Raw genomic sequence first — 21,474 nt, 5'->3', positions numbered from 1 at the left:
GACGTCAAGGCTGGGGAAAAAAAAGAACAGCTGCTCCACACACTTGGTGTGGTGGGCCTCCTTTGTTTTTTTTTTTTTCTCCTGTTGCGTTTCATGTGTGAGTGTGACACTTTGATGCTATTCTTGCATTTTTCTCGTCGATCTCCAGGATGCGCGCCGCCAACTGATGTATTCTGAAATGAGTGTTTGTTTTGAAACTTTTAATCGATGTGGTTGATGCATCGAACATTAATGAAGACTTTCTTTCTGCTGTTTAGAGATTCTGGTTCATAGTTCTGGTTCAAAAACCCGTTGTCATTTCGTTGGACGGAAATTATTTACGATTCAATCAGCAAATTGCGGCCAGCCAGTAAGTGCAATGCAATCAATTACGAAAAGCTTGAGGTTATTAGGGACAAGTACGGGAACTGTTTACCCGAGGAGTGCTTGGTCCACGGTTTGCAAAATTTCGCAAAGTGTATCAGACTTCCGGAAAGCAGCTTTTTGCTTGCGAGAAAAGTCATTCAATTTACCAGAGAACTTTTGATAATGTCCTCTGTGCTATAGGCATATGTTTTGAAAAATTTGGCTTCATTACAGGCTGCAGTTTTCCACAAAAAAAGCGGGAATTGAACCCAGTTCACGCAAAAATAAAACTGATGCACATTGGTTCAAAAGGCTGTTTTGACGAACTTAATTGATTAGAGCAAAAAGTAAGCATTTTCGTGCTTTGACATGTTCTACAACTTTGTTCAGCGTTGTCATGGCCTACTTTTGATGAAATTTGTTTTCAAAATACTCATCACAGTAGGCTATAGAATTTCTAACTTTTGACTGTTAAGAGATAGAGCTTTGGTGTCTTCGGCAAAGTTGTAAGGCTGAAAATTTCCACAAACTTTGTCGAAGACGCCAAAGCTCTATCTTTGGGTTGAATACCAGTTTTGGAACCTTTTTCATAAATCCCTGCCGAAAACCAGTTTTTTTTACTAAAACTATGTTGAACTTTGATTTTTGACGATTACAATGTTCAGAAGAGTTGTCAGCAGGGCTGTGGAGTCGGAGTCGGAGTCGGAGCCGGAGTCGGTGGAGTCGGCTCTTTTTGGGGACCTGGAGTCGGAGTCGGAGTCGGAGTCGTCAAAACTCAAGCAGCTGGAGTCGGAGTCGGAGCCGGAGTCGGCTAAATTTTAAGCGCTGGAGTCGGAGTCGGAGTCGGAGCCGAAGATTTCTGATAACCCGGAGTCGGAGTCGGAGTCGGAGTTATCTTAAATTCAACAAAAAATATGTTTTTTTTTTATTGTTCAGTATTTCCTTTATAACAGCTTAATTTATAAAACATCCTATAAAATATTGATTTATCAGATGCCATTATGTTTTTGAAGCTTTTTATTGTGATTGGAAAGCTCTAATTGTGTTATTACCCTTTAATCACTAAATGATAACCTCTTACCCAAGTATGTAGTATCAAAATAAAAAAAATAGATTATGTAGTCAGTCATATCTAATTGATTCTTTACTGCTTCCTTTTGCCTATATTTATTTGCCCTTTCAATTCAAATTTGACCAGATTTCATCCAGTTCTTTCTGAAAAAAGTACACACACAGTCATCTTTTACCCCGATAGCAACGATAATAACAATCTCTTACTTGGAACTCAACATGCGCATTTTGTTTATAACTGAGTACAAGAAAATCAAAGTGTTGCATTTAAAATAATTGAAACTTACAAAAAACATCAAAAGAAGTTGCAACAAATTTTGAAATAATCATTGATTGTTGATGTTGATGATGATGTTGATTTTGGCAAAACTATTTTGATATCGTTGCAAATTATCGTTGAACAAATCTCAAGAATTCAGTACAAAAATGAAGTAATAAAAAAATGTATAGAACAAAATATAGGATTTTAATTTATTTTTGAAATATTATTAAAAAAAAACAAAATCAAAATTATCAACTGGTACGAATTTTCTCATACTGTATGTCCCACGCCAATATGACGGAAGGTGATTATCATTGCATATCAATTTACCTTAAAAAAATGAAATACTTGTGACCTAGAAAATATTTTACTTGTGGATATTTGTTTTTTATTATATTTTAAGTTTTTTCATATATTTAGATGGAGGCGCAAGATTATTCAGAAAGTTTCGTTTTAGGTGAAGATTCACGAAGTATCGTGCGCCTCCTTTTTAAAGTATATAAAATTTTAAAATTAAAATAAATTAAAAATTTCCAGGGTAAAATATTTTCCATGTCACAGATATTTGAAAAAGACATCTTAAGCGTCCTTTCCAGGAAGAAATTGTTTAGATACATTGATTTACAATTATAATCTCTTTCACTGTGCTTCTTACAAATGTCAGCCTGAAAGTAAGCAAATTGAATTTTAATGTTCGATAGATCGTTAAGACCAGGTTTCTTTTAATTATTCATTCAAAATAACAATTTAATATTTAAATTTATTAGCTTTGAAAAAATATTTTCAAATTTGAGTTTAAGCAAATAAATCAAAATTTACTTACAAAACTGTTCTTCTCAAAATGCCTCTAAAACTGAAGATATTTTTTGATTTCTGTTTCCATAACGTATAAAACTTGTAACCTAGAAACTTTTTTCCGTTTATTTACTTTACTTTACTTTTACTTTACTTATTTTTCTTGAAAAAAACATGACGCTTAAAGAGTATTTAAATAATCCTATTTATCAATGAATTAAAAATAATTAACTAATAATAGTTATCTAACTTTTGAAACATTTAAAAATATGTGGAGGCGGAGTTGGAGTCGGAGCCAACCATTTGTTGAAAGCTGGAGTCGGAGTCGGAGTCGGAGTCGGCTAGAGTTGGTAGGCCGGAGTCGGAGTCGGAGTCGGAGCCAATCATTTGTTGAAAGCCGGAGCCGGAGTCGGAGTCGGAGTCGGCTAATCTGAGAATGCCGGAGTCGGAGTCGGAGTCGGAGTCGTTTGAAATATGACCCGACTCCGCAGCCCTGGTTGTCAGTAATATCAAAACAAACAACTTTGTCGAAGACGCCAAATTGATAGGAGCTATATGTGATGAGTTATAGCAAGATTTCGTGATAATTTAGCTAGTTTTCGAGATCGGTATACAAAGCCTCGGGCAAATTTGGGCAAAAACCCATACAATAGGCTTAAAGTATGACTATTCCACTACAAAATGTCAGGTGAATCATTCGTCCGAAGGTTTACGGTCATAGATTTCTGAGCATTTCAATTTATTTTATTTTCGATGACTATTTATATGCGTTTAGGACACTTTTAAGGCACATAAGCCATTTTTGCGATTTATTCGGACACACGAGGCGTGTAGGCCAGACTCTTGTGAAAATGTTGATGTATTGGAAGTCTATTTTTGAGGTTATCCAGTGTATTTTTGTGAACATCTTTGAAAAAAAAATTCCTTCCAAAAGAGTTAATCGGCGAATCTAGACATCTAGACAACGTAATAACGTTGGTGTTGCAAAGACAGTAAATTATTTCAAACATTCATATTATTTATTAGCCAATAAGTTCCAAAGATAGACTTCCAATACATCAAAATTTTCACAAGAGTCTGGCCTACACGCCGTGTGTCCGAATAAATCGCAAAAATGGCTTATGTGCTTTAAAAGTGTCCTAAAAGCATTTAAATAGTCATCAAAAATAAAATAAATTAAAATGCTCAGAAATCTATGACCGTAAACCTTCGGACGAATGATTCACCTGACATTTTGTAGTGGAATAGTCATACTTTAAGCCTATTGTATGGGTTTTTGCCCAAATTTGCCCGAGGCTTTGTATACCGATCTCGAAAACTAGCTAAATTATCACGAAATCTTGCTATAACTCATCACATATAGCTCCTATCAATTTGGCGTCTTCGACAAAGTTGTTTGTTTTGATATTACTGACAACTCTAATCGTCAACTGTAATCGTCAAAAATCAAAGTTCAACATAGTTTTAGTAAAAAAACTGGTTTTCGGCAGGGATTTATGAAAAAGGTTCCAAAACTGGTATTCAACGCAAAGATAGAGCTTTGGCGTCTTCGACAAAGTTTGTGGAAATTTTCAGCCCTACAACTTTCCCGAAGACACCAAAGCTCTATCTCTTAACAGTCAAAAGTTAGAAATTCCATAGCCTACTGTGATGAGTATTTTGAAAAACAAATTTCATCAAAAGTAGGCCATGACAACGCTGAACAAAGTTGTAGAACATGTCGATGCACAAAAATGCTTACTTTTTGCTCTAATCAATTAAGTTCGTCAAAACAGCCTTTTGAACCACTGTGGAGCGGTGGCGCGACTGTGACTGTGACGGCCACCTACTGGTGACGGGCTGCGGTAGCTGCAGCTCGGTAGGTTGCGATGTACAGGCGTCGTCCGATCGTCGCTAGAATGCAGGCAGGCATCAGGGTCGAAGACGTCACGTTTGTGAAAAGCGGGATTGTACTTGCCTGCGTTTGGCGTTTGGAAGACCCTTTCTCTGGAACCGTACAAAGGGCCGGGACGACTTTGACGGGAGAGTCGGGGTATAATCGTGAATGTATATTTGTTTAACAAAATAAAATATTAGTACCTTTACGGTGCATGCTATGGCGGAAGCAAAATATTATAAATCGAGAACACCCATGGAAGATTTATACGTAGAAACTTGTGTTTCACCTTCCTGATTTAGAATATGTTCGATTAAAAAATGTGTGCGGTGAATTTCTGCGAGAGCCTACAAGATAGGGCAAGAACGATACCCAGTACAGGGCAGAATTTGTTTTCGGCGGATCTAGCAGGGAATTGCAATTGATCACAAATGATGCACATAACAAAAAGTTATGAACTAAAATTAATAAAATTTGTCGATAGGTTTTATTCTCGCGAAAAACAAGAACAAGGAGTAGGAAGGGAATTTTTGAAAACTGATAATTGTAAAAAATTACAAAACTTTATTTGTTGCGAAGCGGCAAATTCCCAAAATTTAGTTGAAATAATTTAGAACCCTTTGAACTATTTTTTTTTGTTTTTCAATCATTTCGAATTTTTGGAAAACAATACGGCTGCTGTCCACACGTATCAGAAATATTATGTTTTGTTTTTGAAATTAAATGTACAAGGCTTGAACAAAATCATATTTTAATCAGATGAAGCTGGCTTACAGTATAAAAATCGTTTTTATATCATCAATCTTTTTAAGCATCATGCTGAATTTAGGTTTTTTGGAGAATTGAACTATTTCTCTACCGTCCATAGCAAAGACCCTAGTGATGGCCTCGGGGGTACTCTGAAACGGTGAGCATCACGTGAAAATTGCCAAGGAACTAGAATTCAAGCACCAACAACAAATGTGCACAAATAAGTTGTATAATCTCAATGTAGTATTTGTCTCAAAAACAGAGTGTACCCAAGAAAGAAATGCGATCAACTTAAGATACAAAGCAGCGGTAACAATAAGGGGATGGCATCGCTATTTTTAGACCACGTTTTCCACTTTTTCTCCATCGAAACCGACTACTTTATCGACTTCATTTTGCTGGGCGAGATGACTCAGCACATTTCCACTCTTGCTCTAAAAAAACAGATGGCAGCACGATGTAACGCCACGTCCCTATTCCTTTCCATTCCATCCACAAATCCATTCTTCCAGCAGCAGATGCGGCGAATGAAGCTGATTTAGGTAATCTCAAAAACTTAACACATTAAAATTCGATATCTCTGGAACGAAACATATTCATTTCTGTCAATATTCTTATGTAAAATTGGCCGGAGAATACGATAGTGATAGTCAAATTTGAAAAAATAATAGGACTGTTTTGAGATACTGTGGTTTCTGAGCTATCGCCGTCTGAAAATAGGGGTTTCGCTCAAAAAGCTTTAAAAAACGATTTTTGGGGAGGTACCAAAATTGAGAAGGTGGTCCGACTTGGACAGACTGGTGGCAAGCTTGTCAAAAAGTGAACCTCACTTTTGACAGTCCATATAGGGTGAATGCTCCATAAACTGGTTGCACAAAATAGGGTATACAGGCCATTTATAAGTAAATTTGAAAATAAGTTTATTTAATATTTAGGTTTGTAATTTGAAATTGTTATTTATTGTCTAGTTAATTTTTTTGTTAAGACCGAGCCATGCGGTAAGGCTTCCGCCTCGCAAATGGGATTTCAGAACCCGGTGCGGACCAACATAGCTGGTGATCGTTTTCCTTCTGGATACGATTTTTAAGTAAAGGAAAGGTAGTTTATCGTCACAAGCTGTACATTATCTTCTTGGAATATTGACATTTAATCTCATTTAACCCTTACAGTCCGAACGTCTGATGCGAGATACCGAAAAAACCTTAAAAATGCTGTATCTTTGGCCTCTTTTGACCAAATAAATTCGTTCACCCCTCAAAAGAACCGGACAAATGTCTATTTTCAGAATCTACAAAGAAATCCGGAATCGGACACAATTGAACAACAATTGAAAAAAAGTTTTTTTTTTGAAAAAATATTTCAAATTGTGTTTATAAAGTAGTAGTGTTAACACTAAAATATGTTTATAAAGTTAGCATTAAAAAATGTGAACGATTGATTTCGTCCTCAAAAGGCTGGATAATATTTTATTTTTTCTAGTTATTTATTTTTCGACAAAACATATTCAAAATTATTCATCAAAAACACAATTTGAAATATTGTTTCACAAAAAAAAACTTTTTTTCAATTGCACATTTGCTGGCTCTTTTACCCTATATTTAGCGTCAGAGGGGTAAAGCGACCAAATAGCGAGGTCCACGGTCCAACCAATGTGAGTATCGCGGCCCATACATACAATTTGACAATCTTGCCATCAGGCTGGACTTGGACGAAATCCGGGATTCTTGCATGTTTTGATAGTATCAACAGCCCTGCCAAATTTGAGCAGAATCGGAGAGGGTAATTTTCAAATGCAAATTAAGCCAAAATTTTCATTTGCGCAATAAACACTAAAAACTATTTTGATTTGGAAAACGGACTGAGTGAAGCGATTCTACACTCAAAATCAGAAGTATCTCTCAAAAGGATACTTTTTATCCTTTTTTCAAGTTCACCCGGCGTCACCCTTTCAAAAGGGTATGTCAAAATTAGTACACTTTCGATACCCTTTTAAAAGGGTGACGACGGGTGAATTTGAAAAGGGATACTTTTTTAGACCGAGCCACGTAGCCTAGTGGTAACGCTCCCGCCTAGTAAGCGGCAGATCGGGGTTCAAATCCCGGCTCGGACCAACACAACTGGTGATCTTTTCCCTTCTGGATTCGATTGCTTAGTAAAGGGAAGGTAGTGTATCGTCACAAACTGGACCTTATCACAACACCTTAGGGAGGCGACCTATGGAATGTTAACATTAACCTTTACATGTTAACATTAAGTTGAGAATGAAATTGCCACTGAATCCGCTTTGTAAATGCCGGCCCCGATACTCTTCAAGGGTGTTCCCCTCAGGAACTGGGAAAGATTTACTTATACTTTTTGACTTTCAGTGTTCGTCCAATTTTCTTTAAAATGAGTTCTGGCTCGACTTTGTACAGTTCGCGGTTTCAGAGATATCTATTTAATTTATTTGTCAAACAAACGTAAGAGGGCAAATTTTGGATTGCCTTTTCAGCAAAATAACTACAGTATATAAAAAAATTGTCCGTACAGCCCTGTACGGAAACATTATTCGCGGTTATAATCCCTAAATTTGTAGTACAGTTCCAACTTTTATATGTCAAACGACGCGAGAGAATTGGCCATTACGACCCGTTTTTTTCCTCTTCAAAGTGACAAATATCAATTAACTGAGAATTCAGTAAAATCTGAATTACTGAACCGGTTACTACAATTTCAGTTGTTAAAAAATAAGTGAAAAAGTTTGAAAATTGAGGTTTTGCAATAGAGCGAAGCTTGTGTTGGTGTCAGAAAAGAAGGGGTGGTCCTATTTGGTCGAAAGTAGAGATTCTTATCTTTTTAATGATATCAACAGTTCCACCAAATTTGAGCTTGATCAGAAATGGTTGGTTTCGAGTTCTATGTACGTTTGAGGTGGAATTACTCGTATACATTCAGTCAACTTGATTCCTACAATTTCTATCATGTCTATAATTATATTTATAATGATAGAAATTGTATATATATTAGGGTGGCTTGAAGTTGTATGGGAAAATTTCAAAATGGACTTATTCAATCAGAACAGGCATTTTCCGGTTCCTTTTGGGTCCCCAAACAACCCCCTGAAATTTGGGAGCGATTGGGTTTGACCCGGCTTTCCGCAAAGCGATTCAAATTTGTATGGAAATTTTATGTGAAAAACTGACTTTTTACGAATTTTTGTTCAGCCTCCTTTTGCGTGGCAGGTGTAATTTGGGATTTGTACTCTTTATCGCCCACTTTACAGTGATCAAAACGGTCTTAAATAGAAGCTAGCAATGGGTTGACACCTTGTAGATGTGCCACCCTGTCTTCCAACCATGTCAAAATTTCTTGGAATAAGTAGCTTAACAACTTTTCCTAAGACACCAAGGCTTTAAAAGGTCACCAGTAGAAGTTAAGGCTTGGTTCACACCCTGTAGGTGTGTCACCCTGCATGTCAATAATTTTAAATAAAAGCCACATTCATATACAACAACTTTTCCTAAGACACCATTTTGCTAGGTTGCTTCCTTATTACGTTTAAAAATAAGATTTCGAAATATCTACCGAAGTACTGGCAGTGTTGGCAAGAAATATTATTTTCAGCACTTATTTTGAAATGCCTCTTTTAAAAACTCTGTATCTTTTTTTATAAACAAGATAGGACCATACTTTCTTCGGGAAAGTTTTAGAGGACATTCAGGACTATACTTCTACGGTGTTAGTTTTTAAATTGAGTGAAAAATGAAAATTATAAAAATCAAAATGTAAAAAAGAGGGTTTTCCCATAAAAATTTCCATACAAATTTGAATCGCTTTGCGGAAAGCCGGGTCAAATCCAATCGCTCCCAAATTTTGGGGGGTTGTTTGGGGGCCCAAATGGGACCGGAAAATGCCTGTTCTGTAAAATCGATCATGTCGAGCCACCCTAATATATATACAGCAATTCCCCACAAAAACAGCATGAAAAAAAAACAAAAGTGCTCGGATCGGGCTCAAAATTATTCTGGGGGTTCCCTGGCCGAAATAATTCGACCCGTATTTTTTGTCTTAGGGTGGTCTGAAAAATGGCCATTTTCGTCGATTTTCGCAAAAAACACTTTTTTCAAAAAAACATAACTCCTCGCCATTTCAACCGATTTCAATTGTCTTATACGCAAATGAAAGGTGATAAGTTGGTCTTTCAAAGAAAAATAATAAGAAGTTTCAAGAATCTAGCCTAACATATGAAAAGTGCGTATGAAGTTTTAAAATGCCGTTTTGACGGTGTCTGGACCAAAGAGCCTATGTCTGGAAATATTTTTATCGGATTCCCCGGACATTTTTACGTAACATACTTAAAAATGGGAGGAGTTCATCAACAGGATTCCGAGATATGATTTTTTGAAAATAAAAACTGAGATTTCGACGCGGCACGCGCAAAAACAGGAATATGACGAAATCGGCAAAAAATCAACTTTTTTCACTAAAACTGCGATAACTTCAAAATTTCAGCGATGACCTATACATGTTTGGGTACCAAAATTTTCGTAATTAAAATACGCAACAGGCTCTTTGGTCCAGACACTGTCAAAACGCCATTTAAAGTGTCCATACAACTTTTTGAAATGTTTGGCTGATTTTATCGGATCTCAATTTATTTTTCCTTGAAAGGCAAACTTTTGTTTTTGCGAAAATTTACGAAAATGGCCGTTTTGGGACCACCCTATCAGGTGTAGGTTACCCTAACTGCAACAATAAAAAAAACGGTTCTAATTATTTTGGCTAAGAAACCCACAGAAAAATCTTGAGCCCGATCGGAGAACTTTGTTTTCGGTTTAGGCTCTTTTCAAATGGAATTGCTGTTTATAAAAATTATCAATAACCCAACTCAGACCATTGTTCTGCTTTTTTATTATTATTATTTTTTTCAAAATACAATTAAGTACTGTTATCTGTGATCATTTGTGTCACATGAGGCGAAACGAGACAGCTATTTAGCTATATTTTCGCACTTCATTTTGATTTTTTGTAGGGTTATTTAGCACGTCCAACTTGATTGAAAAACTTTGTTAGTTGCATTTAATTTCTGAGAAAAAAATCATTCAAAGAAAAGTCCTGGTTTGAAAGATTGCAAGTAAATAATGTTGGTTCCACCAAAGTTGACTAACACTGACAACTTTGACTCAAGGAACATAAAATGTTGTAGCTTGTCTACAATCAACTTAAGGGGTTACATACATGTAAATCGGCAAAAATATAAGAGGTTGGTTTGGGCACACACTTAAACTTTTTTTAAAACTGTTTTAAGGGCCTTAAAATATATATTTTTAACTATTATCAAAATAAATTTGAAGATATTTGGTTTTATCATTGCCGAGATATAGCCATTTTAAGTTAGCAGTTTCAAAAAACGGGTGCCACGATATCTCCACGCTACTTTGACCAAATCGGCTCAAAATGTTGGTGAAGCCTCGTTAAACCGGTCCTGTGTGCATGACGAAGCCCGATTTTCAAAAAGTTTGTTTGAAAAAAAAAGATAAAAATATTTTTATGTTTTTCATATAAAAAATAGCAAGTTTTTTATTTTTGTATTTTTTAAAAAACATGTCATGCATACAGGATGTATCTTGCAAGTCTTCATCTCAAATTTCAGCCAATTTGGTCCATCCAATCTTGAGATATCGTGGCACCCGTAAATCAACTCGGTGTTCAGAGAAAAACGCTCACAAAGTTCGACAGTTCGCTTTGCGCATGGCAATATTTTGAACGTAAATCGTCTCTTACTTAGTTTAATCATGAAATATCTTCATGAAACTTTCAGGAGTGATTGAAAATCATCTTTTAAGTGGATTTATTAAATTTTCTGAATTATGAAATTTGGAGATTTTCTACATGTATGTAACCCCTTAACATATTTTTTAAGGAAGCAATCAGATAGTATGTAGGATAGCGTGGCTCACGGATATATTAAAAAGACAAAATCGTTCAATTTCGAACGCCTCGACCGGAATTTTGTGGCAATATTTCCACAGAACATAGCCTGAAATTTTGAGCGCATTTCGTTAAGGTTTAGTACTTCCACCATTGACCTGAAGTTAGTATGGAACTTCTAAAAATTCACTATGGGGAATTTTCACTTTTAACCTCTTCTTAGAGAAAGTTTCCCAAAACCCAATCAAATTTTCCTATTCTCAGGTTTCTTATAGGTTTTGATCAGGGGAACAACTTTGTAAAACATCGCAAAGCGCTAGGAATTGATCCAGAAAAGATTCACGATATTTTTTGGAGTACGGAAAAAAATTAACGTGCTCTAAAAATTTGCATGTATCTTTCCGGGATTAATTCCTAGCGCTTTGTGATGTTCTACAAAGTTGTTTCCCGGATCAAAACCTATAAAAATTCCTAGGGCATAGGAAAACTTTCTCGATGAAGGGTTAAAAAGTTGAAAATAAATAAATTAAATTTATTGAAATTTCTTTATAACTTCAGGTCAAAAGTGGAACAACTAAACATTAACCAAATGCGCTCAAAATTTCAGGCTAGCTTCTGGGGCTATAATGCTACAAAATTCAGATCGAGGAGTTTGAAATTGAATACTTTTGTCTTTTTCATATATCCGTGAGCCACGCTAATGTAGGATTTCAATCAAACATCGGGCCCAGAATGCTACTGAGCAATTCTCTACGAAATCGGTATTTTTTCATCAATTTTAATTTTTGTATTTTTTAATCCGACTGAAACTTTTTTGGTGCCTTCGGTATGCCCAAAGAAGCCATTTTGCATCATTAGTTTGTCTATATAATTTTCCATACAAATTTGGCAGCTGTCCATACAAAAATGTTAAAATGTGAAACATTTGTGAAATTTTAAACATTAAATATTACGCCCTTTTAAAATGTTAGTCTTGGTTTAAAATTTTTGAAAATATTGTTTTCGAAAAGATCGGAAAATTTCACAAATGTTTTATATATTAACATTGAAAATCGGACCATTAGTTGCTGAGATATCGACATTAAAAAAATGGTGGGCTGTTTGGGTGAGACTTAGAAAACATCAATTTTCCTGTTTTTAAACCTTTGCATTGCAATATCTCAGCAACTAAAGATCGTATCAACAAAGTTCGAAGAAGCAAAATATAGAGAATTTTCTCAGCTCTTCAAAAAAAAAAAAATTCAAATGTGTGCAAACATGTGCACTAATAAAAAAAAAATGAAAAACTGCGACTATTTTTATAAAAGTCACCTTAATATGGATTTAACTTGAAAACGGTGCACTTTATAAAAAAATCACTTTAGTATTTTTTGATTGCAAATTTGATTTTACATCGAAAAATGAAGTTGAAAAATGTTTGCGACCAGTATTTCGATTTTTTGAAAAAATCAGTATTGATTAAAAAAAATCATAACTCGGTCAATGATTTTTTGCACAACCTGGAAATTTCTTAAAAGTTGGCATTTTATGTCCTCTAAAACATATAAAAAAATAAAACAAATTAAAAATAGTGTTTTTTTGCAAATCAAGTTTTAGTGATAAAAAGTTAAATAAAAAAATCACCCATTTTTTTTTGCCGTGTATCATTTTTTTCCAGTGTAGTCCTTATCCATACCTACAACTTTGCCGAAGACACCAAATCGATCAAAAAAATCCTTCAAAAGATACAGATTTTTGAATTTTCATAAATCATTTTTGTATGGACAGCTGCCAAATTTGTATGGAAAAATATATGGACAAACTAATGATGCAAAATGGCTTCTTTGGGCATACCGAAGGCACCAAAAAAGTTTCAGTCGGATTAAAAAATACAAAAAAAAATCGAATGACCGAAATCCTAGAGAACTGCTCTACTATGTTTTGGCAACATCATAATGACTATGTGGCAGGCTCATGAGTGACAGCTACGTAGGCTGATTGTAGATAGGCCATTATTCAACATAAAGGTTACTTAATGTTTTACTTTGAAACTTTTAAAATTTTGCACTTTAAATAACTGAACAAAAAGGCTAATTGACTATCTATTAAGCTTATGGACAAAGCTCTCAGTTTGTATAATCTGTACAATTAATTTTGAAACAAGAGTCTGAATTGAGGTATGATTGTCATAGTTTAAAGTATTAAAATGTGTTCAACAAAAGTTGCAGTTAGAATATAAAAACAAAAAAAGCAACACCGACCTTCTGTGCCCCACTGAAGCAATGGTAGTATGATGACACGTAGGTCATGACAGCTCTTTCATCTGGCATGGCGGTATTCTGCAGATCTGTTGTTATTGAGCAAATGTAAAAGCAAACCACATAACAATTAGGATAAAATAAAAACACACATTATTAAAACATGTAATTAGTAACCTATAGAATCAGATGGCAGACTTTGTTCGCTTTGCAAGCGGATGATCATGGGTTCGATCTGATCCTGCCTTCCATCGGATGGGGAAGTAAAACGTCGGTCTTGGCCTTAGTTGTTGTTAGTGTAGGAGTCGTATCCCTGGTATAAGTATAAACAACACACCAAACCAAGCCTACTCCGTTGAAGGTAGTAAGTTTGAATCCTGGTGTGGAAGGTTCCTTGAGGTAAAAACAGGTTTGGGTGTTCACCCCATTCAGGCCGCGGACTCCTAGGTTGGAGCCGAAACTCGCAATAGAGATTACAAAAGACCTGTTTGTCATTAAATTGGATGGTTTGTAGAATCAGATGGCTCCAACACGTTATATATACTTTAGTTGTAAATTGCATCTCATTTAACCAACGTCCTGTCAGAAATAACTACTGTACATTTCCTCCAGAATAAAAGAAATTAAGGGTATAAGGGTTGTTCGAATATTATGTTCGGGATTTCAGAACCCCTTCCCCTGGAGAAAAACCATTCGGCCGGTCTAAATATTTTTGAAAAAATCGAAGTGATTATTATTGTTGTTGTTTATTTCTCAACAGGCACTTGTTGCCCAAATGAACTTAATACTAAAACTAAAACAGTCGTCTTAACACTGATAAAAACTTAGATTTTAACACATCACGGGACAAACTAACATCAAAAACATTGGACACTTTATTGAAGGCCCGCTTAAGTCCGACGATAGCTCCGTTGGCACTGTAATTGGTACGGCGGAAAGGAATCTGCATGATTGGCTGTGACGTAGCTGGCGGGCAGGTGCGGTCAAGCTGATCTTTTCTCGGAGAGAAGGGCAGTCAATTCTGTCTGTCAATACGTCTGACACAGTCAATGCACGGGCCAGATCACGACGCAGCTGGAGGGTGTCCAGATGCATGAGCTGGCAGCGGTCTTCGTAGGGCGGCAGCTGATGGGGATCTCTCCAAAGCAGTAATCTCAAGGCGTATCTGACGAACCTTCTTTGGATACTCTCGAGCCGGTACACCGCATTGTTGTAGTGAGGATTCCAAACCGACGAGCAGTATTCAAGTGATGACCGGACCAGCGAGCAAAACAGCGTTTTCAAGCAGTGGATGTCGGTGAAGTGGCGAGTCATACGGAGGTGTTTCTGGCGACCCAAAAATTCATGCTTCCCCTCGAGTTAAGCCTGCTCAGAAATTTTGTTGGTCGGTGTAATTGGTGTTCTACTCACTGTTTTGAAACCATTCCGGTGTCAACAGTTTCCTGTGACGAGTTTTCTGCCGTGTGCTGTGTTGGTGGTGGAAATTGCAAAAAAGTCGATTATCATCGGAAAGTTTTTTCCTGACTGCGGCAAAGTTGTTTATCTTTCTGCGGTTGGAAGGGGAATCGGGTGAAAGTATTATTGCTTATGATACTTACCTCACAACGATTCAATTTAAACCGACATTTTAAGAACCAAAACAAATTTCTACGGACGCACATAAGCCTAAAAACTTAGAGCAAAACTGGACCATTCGTTTGAACCAAAACTAGGTGAGTCGGACTCTCGCAGTGAGAGCAACACAATCTCGCACACATATGGTACGTTCGTTTGAAGAGCCAGTGCGGCACTGAGTGCCAGTTTTGCTCTAAGTTTTTAGGCTTATGTGCGTCCGTAGTGTTTTGTTTTGGTTCTTAAAATGTCAGTTTAAATTGAATCGTTGTGAGGTAAGTATCATAAGAGCAATTCTCTACGAAATCGGTCTTTTTTCTTCAATTTTAATTTTTGTATTTTTTAATCCGTCTGAAACTTTTTTGGTGCCTTCGGTCTTCCCAAAGAAGCCATTTTGCATCTTTAGTTTGTCCATATAATTTTCCATACAAATTTGGCAGCTGTCCATACAAAAATGATGCATAAAAATTCAAAAATCTGTATCTTTTGAAGGAATTTTTTGATCGATTTGGTGTCTTCGGCAAAATTGTAGGTATGGATACTGACTAGACTGGAAAAAAATGTTACACGGTAAAAAAAAATGGTGATTTTTATATTTAACTTTTTATCACTAAAACTTGATTTGCAAAAAAACACTATTTTTAATTTTTTTTTATTTTTTGATATGTTTTATGTTTTTTATGCCAACTTTTCAGAAATTTCCAGGTTGTGCAAAAAATCATTGAGCGAGTTATGAATTTTTTAATCAATACTGATTTTTTCAAAAAATCTAAATTTTGGTCGCAAAAATTTTTTAACTTCATTTTTCGATGTAAAATCAAATTTGCAATCAAAAAGTACTTTAGTGAAATTTTGATAAAGTGCACCGTTTTCAAGTTAAATCCATTTTTAGGTGACTTTTTTGAAAATAGTCGCAGTTTTTCATTTTTTTGAATTAGTGCACATGTTTGCCCACTTTTGAAAAAAAAAAATTCTGAAAAGCTGAGAAAATTCTCTATATTTTGCTTCTTCAGACTTTGTTGATACGACCTTTAGTTGCTGAGATATTGCAATGCAAAGGTTTAATAACAGGAAAATAGATGTTTTCTAAGTCTCACCCAAACAACCCACCATTTTCTAACGTCGATATCTCAGCAACTAATGGTCCGATTTTCAATGTTAAAATATGAAACATTTGTAAAATTTTCCGATCTTTTAGAAAAAAATATTTTTAAAATTTTCAAATCAAGACTAACATTTCGAAAGGGCCAAACATTCAAAATTACGCCCTTTTAAAATGTTAGTCTTGATTTGAAAATTTTGAAAACATTGTTTTCGAAAAGATCGGAAAATTTCACAAATGTTTCATATTTTAACATTGAAAATCGGACCATTAGTTTCTGAGTTATCGACATTAAAAAATGGTGGGCTGTTTGGGTGAGACTTAGAAAACATCAATTTTCCTGTTTTTAAACCTTTGCATTGTAATATCTCAGCAACTAAAGGTCGTATGAACAAAGTCTGAAGAAGCAAAAAATAGAGAATTTTCTCAGCTTTTCAAAAATACTTTTTTCAAAAGTGGGCAATCATGTGCACTAATTTAAAAAAATGAAAAACTGCGACTATTTTCAAAAAAGTCACCTAAAAATGGATTTAACTTGAAAACGGTGCACTTTATCAAAATTTCACTAAAGTACTTTTTGATTGCAAATTTGATTTTACATCGAAAAATAAAGTTAAAAAATTTTTGCGACAAAAATTTCGATTTCTTGAAAAAATCAGTATTGATTAAAAAATTCATAACTCGCTCAATGATTTTTTGCACAACCTGGAAATTTCTTAAAAGTTGGCATTTTATGTCCTCTAAAACATATCAAAAAATAAAAAAAATTAAAAATAGTGTTTTTTTGCAAATCAAGTTTTAGTGATAAAAAGTTAAATAAAAAAATCACCAATTTTTTTTTACCGTGTATCATTTTTTTCCAGTGTAGTCCGTATCCATATCTACAACTTTGCCGAAGACACCAAATCGATCAAAAAATTCCTTCAAAATATAAGGATATTTGAATTTTCATACATCATTTTTGTATGGACAGCTGCCAAATTTGTATGGAAAATTATATGGACAAACTAAAGATGCAAAATGGCTTCTTTGGGCAGACCGAAGGCACCAAAAAAGTTTCAGTCGGATTTAAAAATACAAAAAAAAAAAATAGAATGACCAAAATCCTAGAGAACTGCTCATAAGCAATAATACTTTCACCCGATTCCCCTTCCAACGTTCCGTTGTCTAGTTTTCGCCGGAGTCGATCACCGTCAACCTACCAGGCCGATATGGACCGCAAGCGGAGGCGATTATTGGTGGCTGCTCGTTGCGGGAACCATGCACCAACCGTGAAGAAGAATCCCTTCACAACAAGCACCTTTCAGGACGACGCCCCAACCCCCCTCCCTTCCCCCTCCCCCCTGTTGGAATCGAACGAACTGGTTTAACTCAACGACTCTGACGGTGTACCGGGTGGGCAACGACCGCAACGACGCACAAAAAAACCACTCTCTCAAAACAGACCATCAATCTGCTCGGATGTTCCAAGACTTTGGCATTGCTACTAAAGACAAATAAAAAATAAACTTAAAATTTGCATAATTTTTCGTATTATCTACAAAACAAAATGCATTCCAACAAAATTTGCATATCTACAAAACAAAATGCATTTCAACATTAGGAGAAAAAATTAATCGTAAAATACAAATAAAAAAAATCAAATTATTCGCTCTACAGCATTGCCTTGGCGTTCTCGATTGCGAGATTCCTACTCGAAACTAGGTGTCCGAAGGCTTGATTGTTGAGGCAATTGCAAACCTCTTTTTACACCTAAGCTTCCATCCACCCCGGGATTCGAACTGACGACCTTTGGATTGTTAGTCCAACTGCCTACCAGCGACTCCACCGAGACAGGACCCAGGGAAAATACTTAGGTTTATTTATTTATTTTATTTATTTATTCGCCAAACATACGTAGACTACATGATCGTTGCTTAGTTTCTAATTACAAGAGGGGAAAATCTATCTTTGATTGCAGAACTGTTTTTTCATGGTTGATTTTGTCATTGTGAAGTCGATTATGTTAATATAATTGTTATAAGTTTCCATCATTCTATTCATGGGCCCGTGTTTAGCGTAGTCAGTTCTGTGAAAATGCAATGCGAAAGGCTCACGTGCTCTCAATACGCGTGTGGGTTCATATAAATTTAATGTTTGTAACAACTCTGGAGAATTAATTCGGTTTGCAATAAGATCATTAACGAACGAGAGAGAGGCGAATTCACGACGCTTTGCAAGTGTTTCTAACCTTATTAACCTACAGCGTGCAATATAATATACGAAGGAAGAGGAAACACCGTCTACCCTAGTTTACGAAGAGCAAATAGTAAAAATTGTTTTTGCACTGATTCAATACGGGTTTCGTGTGTTTTGATGTGTGGACTCCACACGACGCTACAATATTCAAGAATAGAGCGAACATAAGTTATGAACAATGTTTTCAATGTATAGGGGTCCTTAAAGTTATAACTGAATCGTTTTATGAAGTTGAGCATATTAGTTGCTTTGAATACCATCGTGTTGTAATGTTCGATGAAAGTCATTTTAGAATCAAGTATGACTCCTAAATCTCTAACATTTGCACAGTTTTCAACTGTCTGGTTGTCTAGCTTTACGTTTATATTTGGCTTATTTATTTTTCTGCTGAACAAGATCGATGTACACTTTTTAATGTTAAGTTGTAAAAGGCTACGACAGCACCATTCAAAAAATATGTTGATTTCGTTCTGGAATCTTGAAGCGTCAGTTTCGTCTTTAATTTTCATAAACAATTTCATGTCATCTGCGTAAATCGAAACGTTGATATGCTTAAATATAAAGGATACATCATTTACGTAAAGAATAAAAAGTAATGGGCCTAAATGAAAGCCTTGAGGTACCCCGGAAGTAACATTGATGAGCCTAGATATGAGGTCATTAAATTTAACACATTGCGTGCGTTTTGTTAAGTCTCGATTAAATTTTCAAAAGGCCCTATCTGCATAGGAAACCCATGAGGGATAGGTTGTTTTGAAAATTTAATCTAGAAGTAAGATTTAAGCCATGAAAGTAGATTAGAATCAATTTTTTATTTTTATCCAATTTGAAAAGAAGCATAGGAATGTCCACTCTGTCGAAGGCTTTGCTAAAGTCAGTATACCCGAGCAGGGGTAAATAACACGGGAATACCATATTTTGGTATTACTTGGCATAATAACAAATACCAAAATGTGCCCTTGGTTGCCCAGTAATAGATGGTATAATACCATGAAATCATACCAAAAAACTGTATGGGGAAGACAAAAGCAATATTAAAACGTGCCATTCCAAGGGCAAATGAATACCAGACAAAAAACAACTTTCCGGGTAAATAAAAATCTCATTGGACAAAAAAATAGTGAGAATTTTCTATGGGATTACAGCGGGAATTCAATTTGGCTAATGGGATTGCAATGAGAAATAGGTAGAATTTTGATGCTATGTTTAAATCCTTCGAACAGGCAGGAAAACGAAGTCTTGCATGGAGAGCCAAAAAATAACAGGTAAAGAAAACTAGAGGAATACTGGAATCGAACTCATGACAGGTAAGGTGCAGACACCATTTTAGCTTACCAACTGAGCTATCAACGCTTGTTGAAAACGAGCTGCAGCTGCATCAACATCTTTTAGCTGCAGGCAAAATTATCAGGAAATTCAAAGAAAGAGAAACAAACTAAACCAGAACGAGAAAAGCTATAGCCCAGGCAGTGTGGCATTTTTCGTGGGATATTCGAGGATGCATGATTCCAGCTGAATAGGATTCAACACAAATCCAATATTAAAAGGATTTTAGAACGAAGTTCGAATACCACATGCATACCAACATTTTGGTATTGAAAGAGTTATTTTATCAAATTAACAGAGATTGACATTATTTTTTAAAGTTTATTGATTAAGACGAAAAAGACACACAATTTTAAGTAAAATCCATTATAAAATTTTAATTTTTTCACGTTAAACCTATTGTTGTCGTAAAGGTAATCGTCTAAATATATAAATGTTTTTCTTATCATTTTCAAATGTATCAGCATACTTTTAAGAATGTTAAACATCATTTAAATTAGATTATTTTATGAATCATTTTTTTATAAAGATCATTAAATGACTTTTTTAGACCAAAATAAAATAGTTGGCTTTAAAATAATCTTAAAATTTGCTCAATAACCATAATTTGGTATAATACTACAGATTGGTATTAATATACACTTTAGACATTTTTTTAAGGGCTCGCGAAAACCAAAATTTAGTATTGATACCATTGAATGGTATTATTTTGCATTTCCCTTGTAATTTACCCATGCTCGGGTAGAGTGTCTGTACAGAGTTTTTGTTATCCATTTCATTCAATGTGTATTTTACGAAAGAGAGAAGATTAGTTGCTGTTGAGCGCCCTTTGAAAAATCCACGCTGTTTTTGTGTTATGTAGTCTTTTAATTGAGCAAACATTTTGTTGTTAACTAATGCCTCAAAGAGCTTGGGAATACATGAAATAAGAGCAATTCCACGATAGTTTTTCACGTCAGATTTTTTACCGGATTTCTTCCAAGCACTTGGGAATATTCCTGATTTTAATGATAGATTAAATAGCCAATTAAGCGGAGAAGCCAGTTCAGAGGCTACATTTTTCGCAAATTTTGGAGATATTCCATCTGGTCCGGTACTCTTTGAACTGTCAAGAGCTTTAAGAGCCGCCTGAATTTCATCTAAGGATAAGCTATCGACTGTTATTTCGTTATTCGCTTGGGGTATACAGGAAAAGTAGCTTCGGTCGCGGTCGTTTTCATCAAAAAAGTTTGCGAATAATTCACAAATTTCTGCACTGTTTTTGCCAATTTAATTGTCAAGAGACATATTTAATGGAAAATTACTACCTTTTAATTTTGATTTGACAAAATTGAAAAACTGCTTGGAACGAGGGGAGTGACACTTCGCGATTTCGTTCAAATCGCACCAAATCTCGTTAAATTCTTTCATCGTTGCTCATCGTACCTTCATCGTGGTCGTTTTTCGCTAATCGTGCCAAATCGCGCCAGATCGCGCTCATCGTGCTCATCGTGCCCAGATCGTGCTCGAATGAAAATTTGCATTCATGCAGTCAGTGTTGCCATTAAATATTCGTTCTAGCAGTTTTCCATGAAACTGGCCGCACTGCTTCAATGTTTATTTTTGTTGATTCGAGCAGTCCGAAAAGGTAAATAAACAAAATTTCTTCGTTTTTTCGGGACGGATTGTGGCAGCTGTCTGTGCAGATTCTTTTTTCTCGCGCCTCATGAGCCAGAACCAGACAAGGTATTAAGCCGGAACTGATTCACCTGCTGTGAGTTGGAGCCTGCCAGTTTCGGTATGTATTTATTGTTTACAGAAAAAGCTAATTTGCTGAATCAATTTTTATTTTCACAGATTTGGTACATTTTTCTTCGGATGCTGAACTCAACTGCAGGACTGCAACTGCACGGTTAACTAGCCACATCAATAGTACATGCTGCTAATGGTGGGCATGGGCATCGGTAAGGTC

General features: G+C 35.6%; 1 protein-coding gene across 5 annotated transcripts in view; it reads right to left on the bottom strand.

Annotated features, from left to right (window-relative positions):
* The window catches only part of LOC120429482 (alpha-actinin, sarcomeric), a 149,759-nt gene that overhangs the window by 17,811 nt on the left and 110,474 nt on the right, over positions 1-21,474 (bottom strand). The window contains exon 6 of one of the 5 annotated variants that reach the window (XM_039594557.2): positions 13,250-13,335. The exons of the other annotated variants lie outside the window; for them this stretch is intronic. Coding sequence (XP_039450491.1) covers positions 13,250-13,335 — 86 coding nt within the window. The remainder of the gene's footprint in view (positions 1-13,249; positions 13,336-21,474) is intronic. 5 annotated transcript variants of the gene reach the window in all.

The sequence above is a fragment of the Culex pipiens genome, chromosome 1 (genome assembly GCF_016801865.2).
Source record: "Culex pipiens pallens isolate TS chromosome 1, TS_CPP_V2, whole genome shotgun sequence".
Lineage (NCBI taxonomy): Eukaryota > Metazoa > Arthropoda > Insecta > Diptera > Culicidae > Culex > Culex pipiens.
The sequence above is the reverse complement of the archived record's forward strand: the minus strand, read 5'-3'. Positions and strand labels throughout refer to the sequence as shown.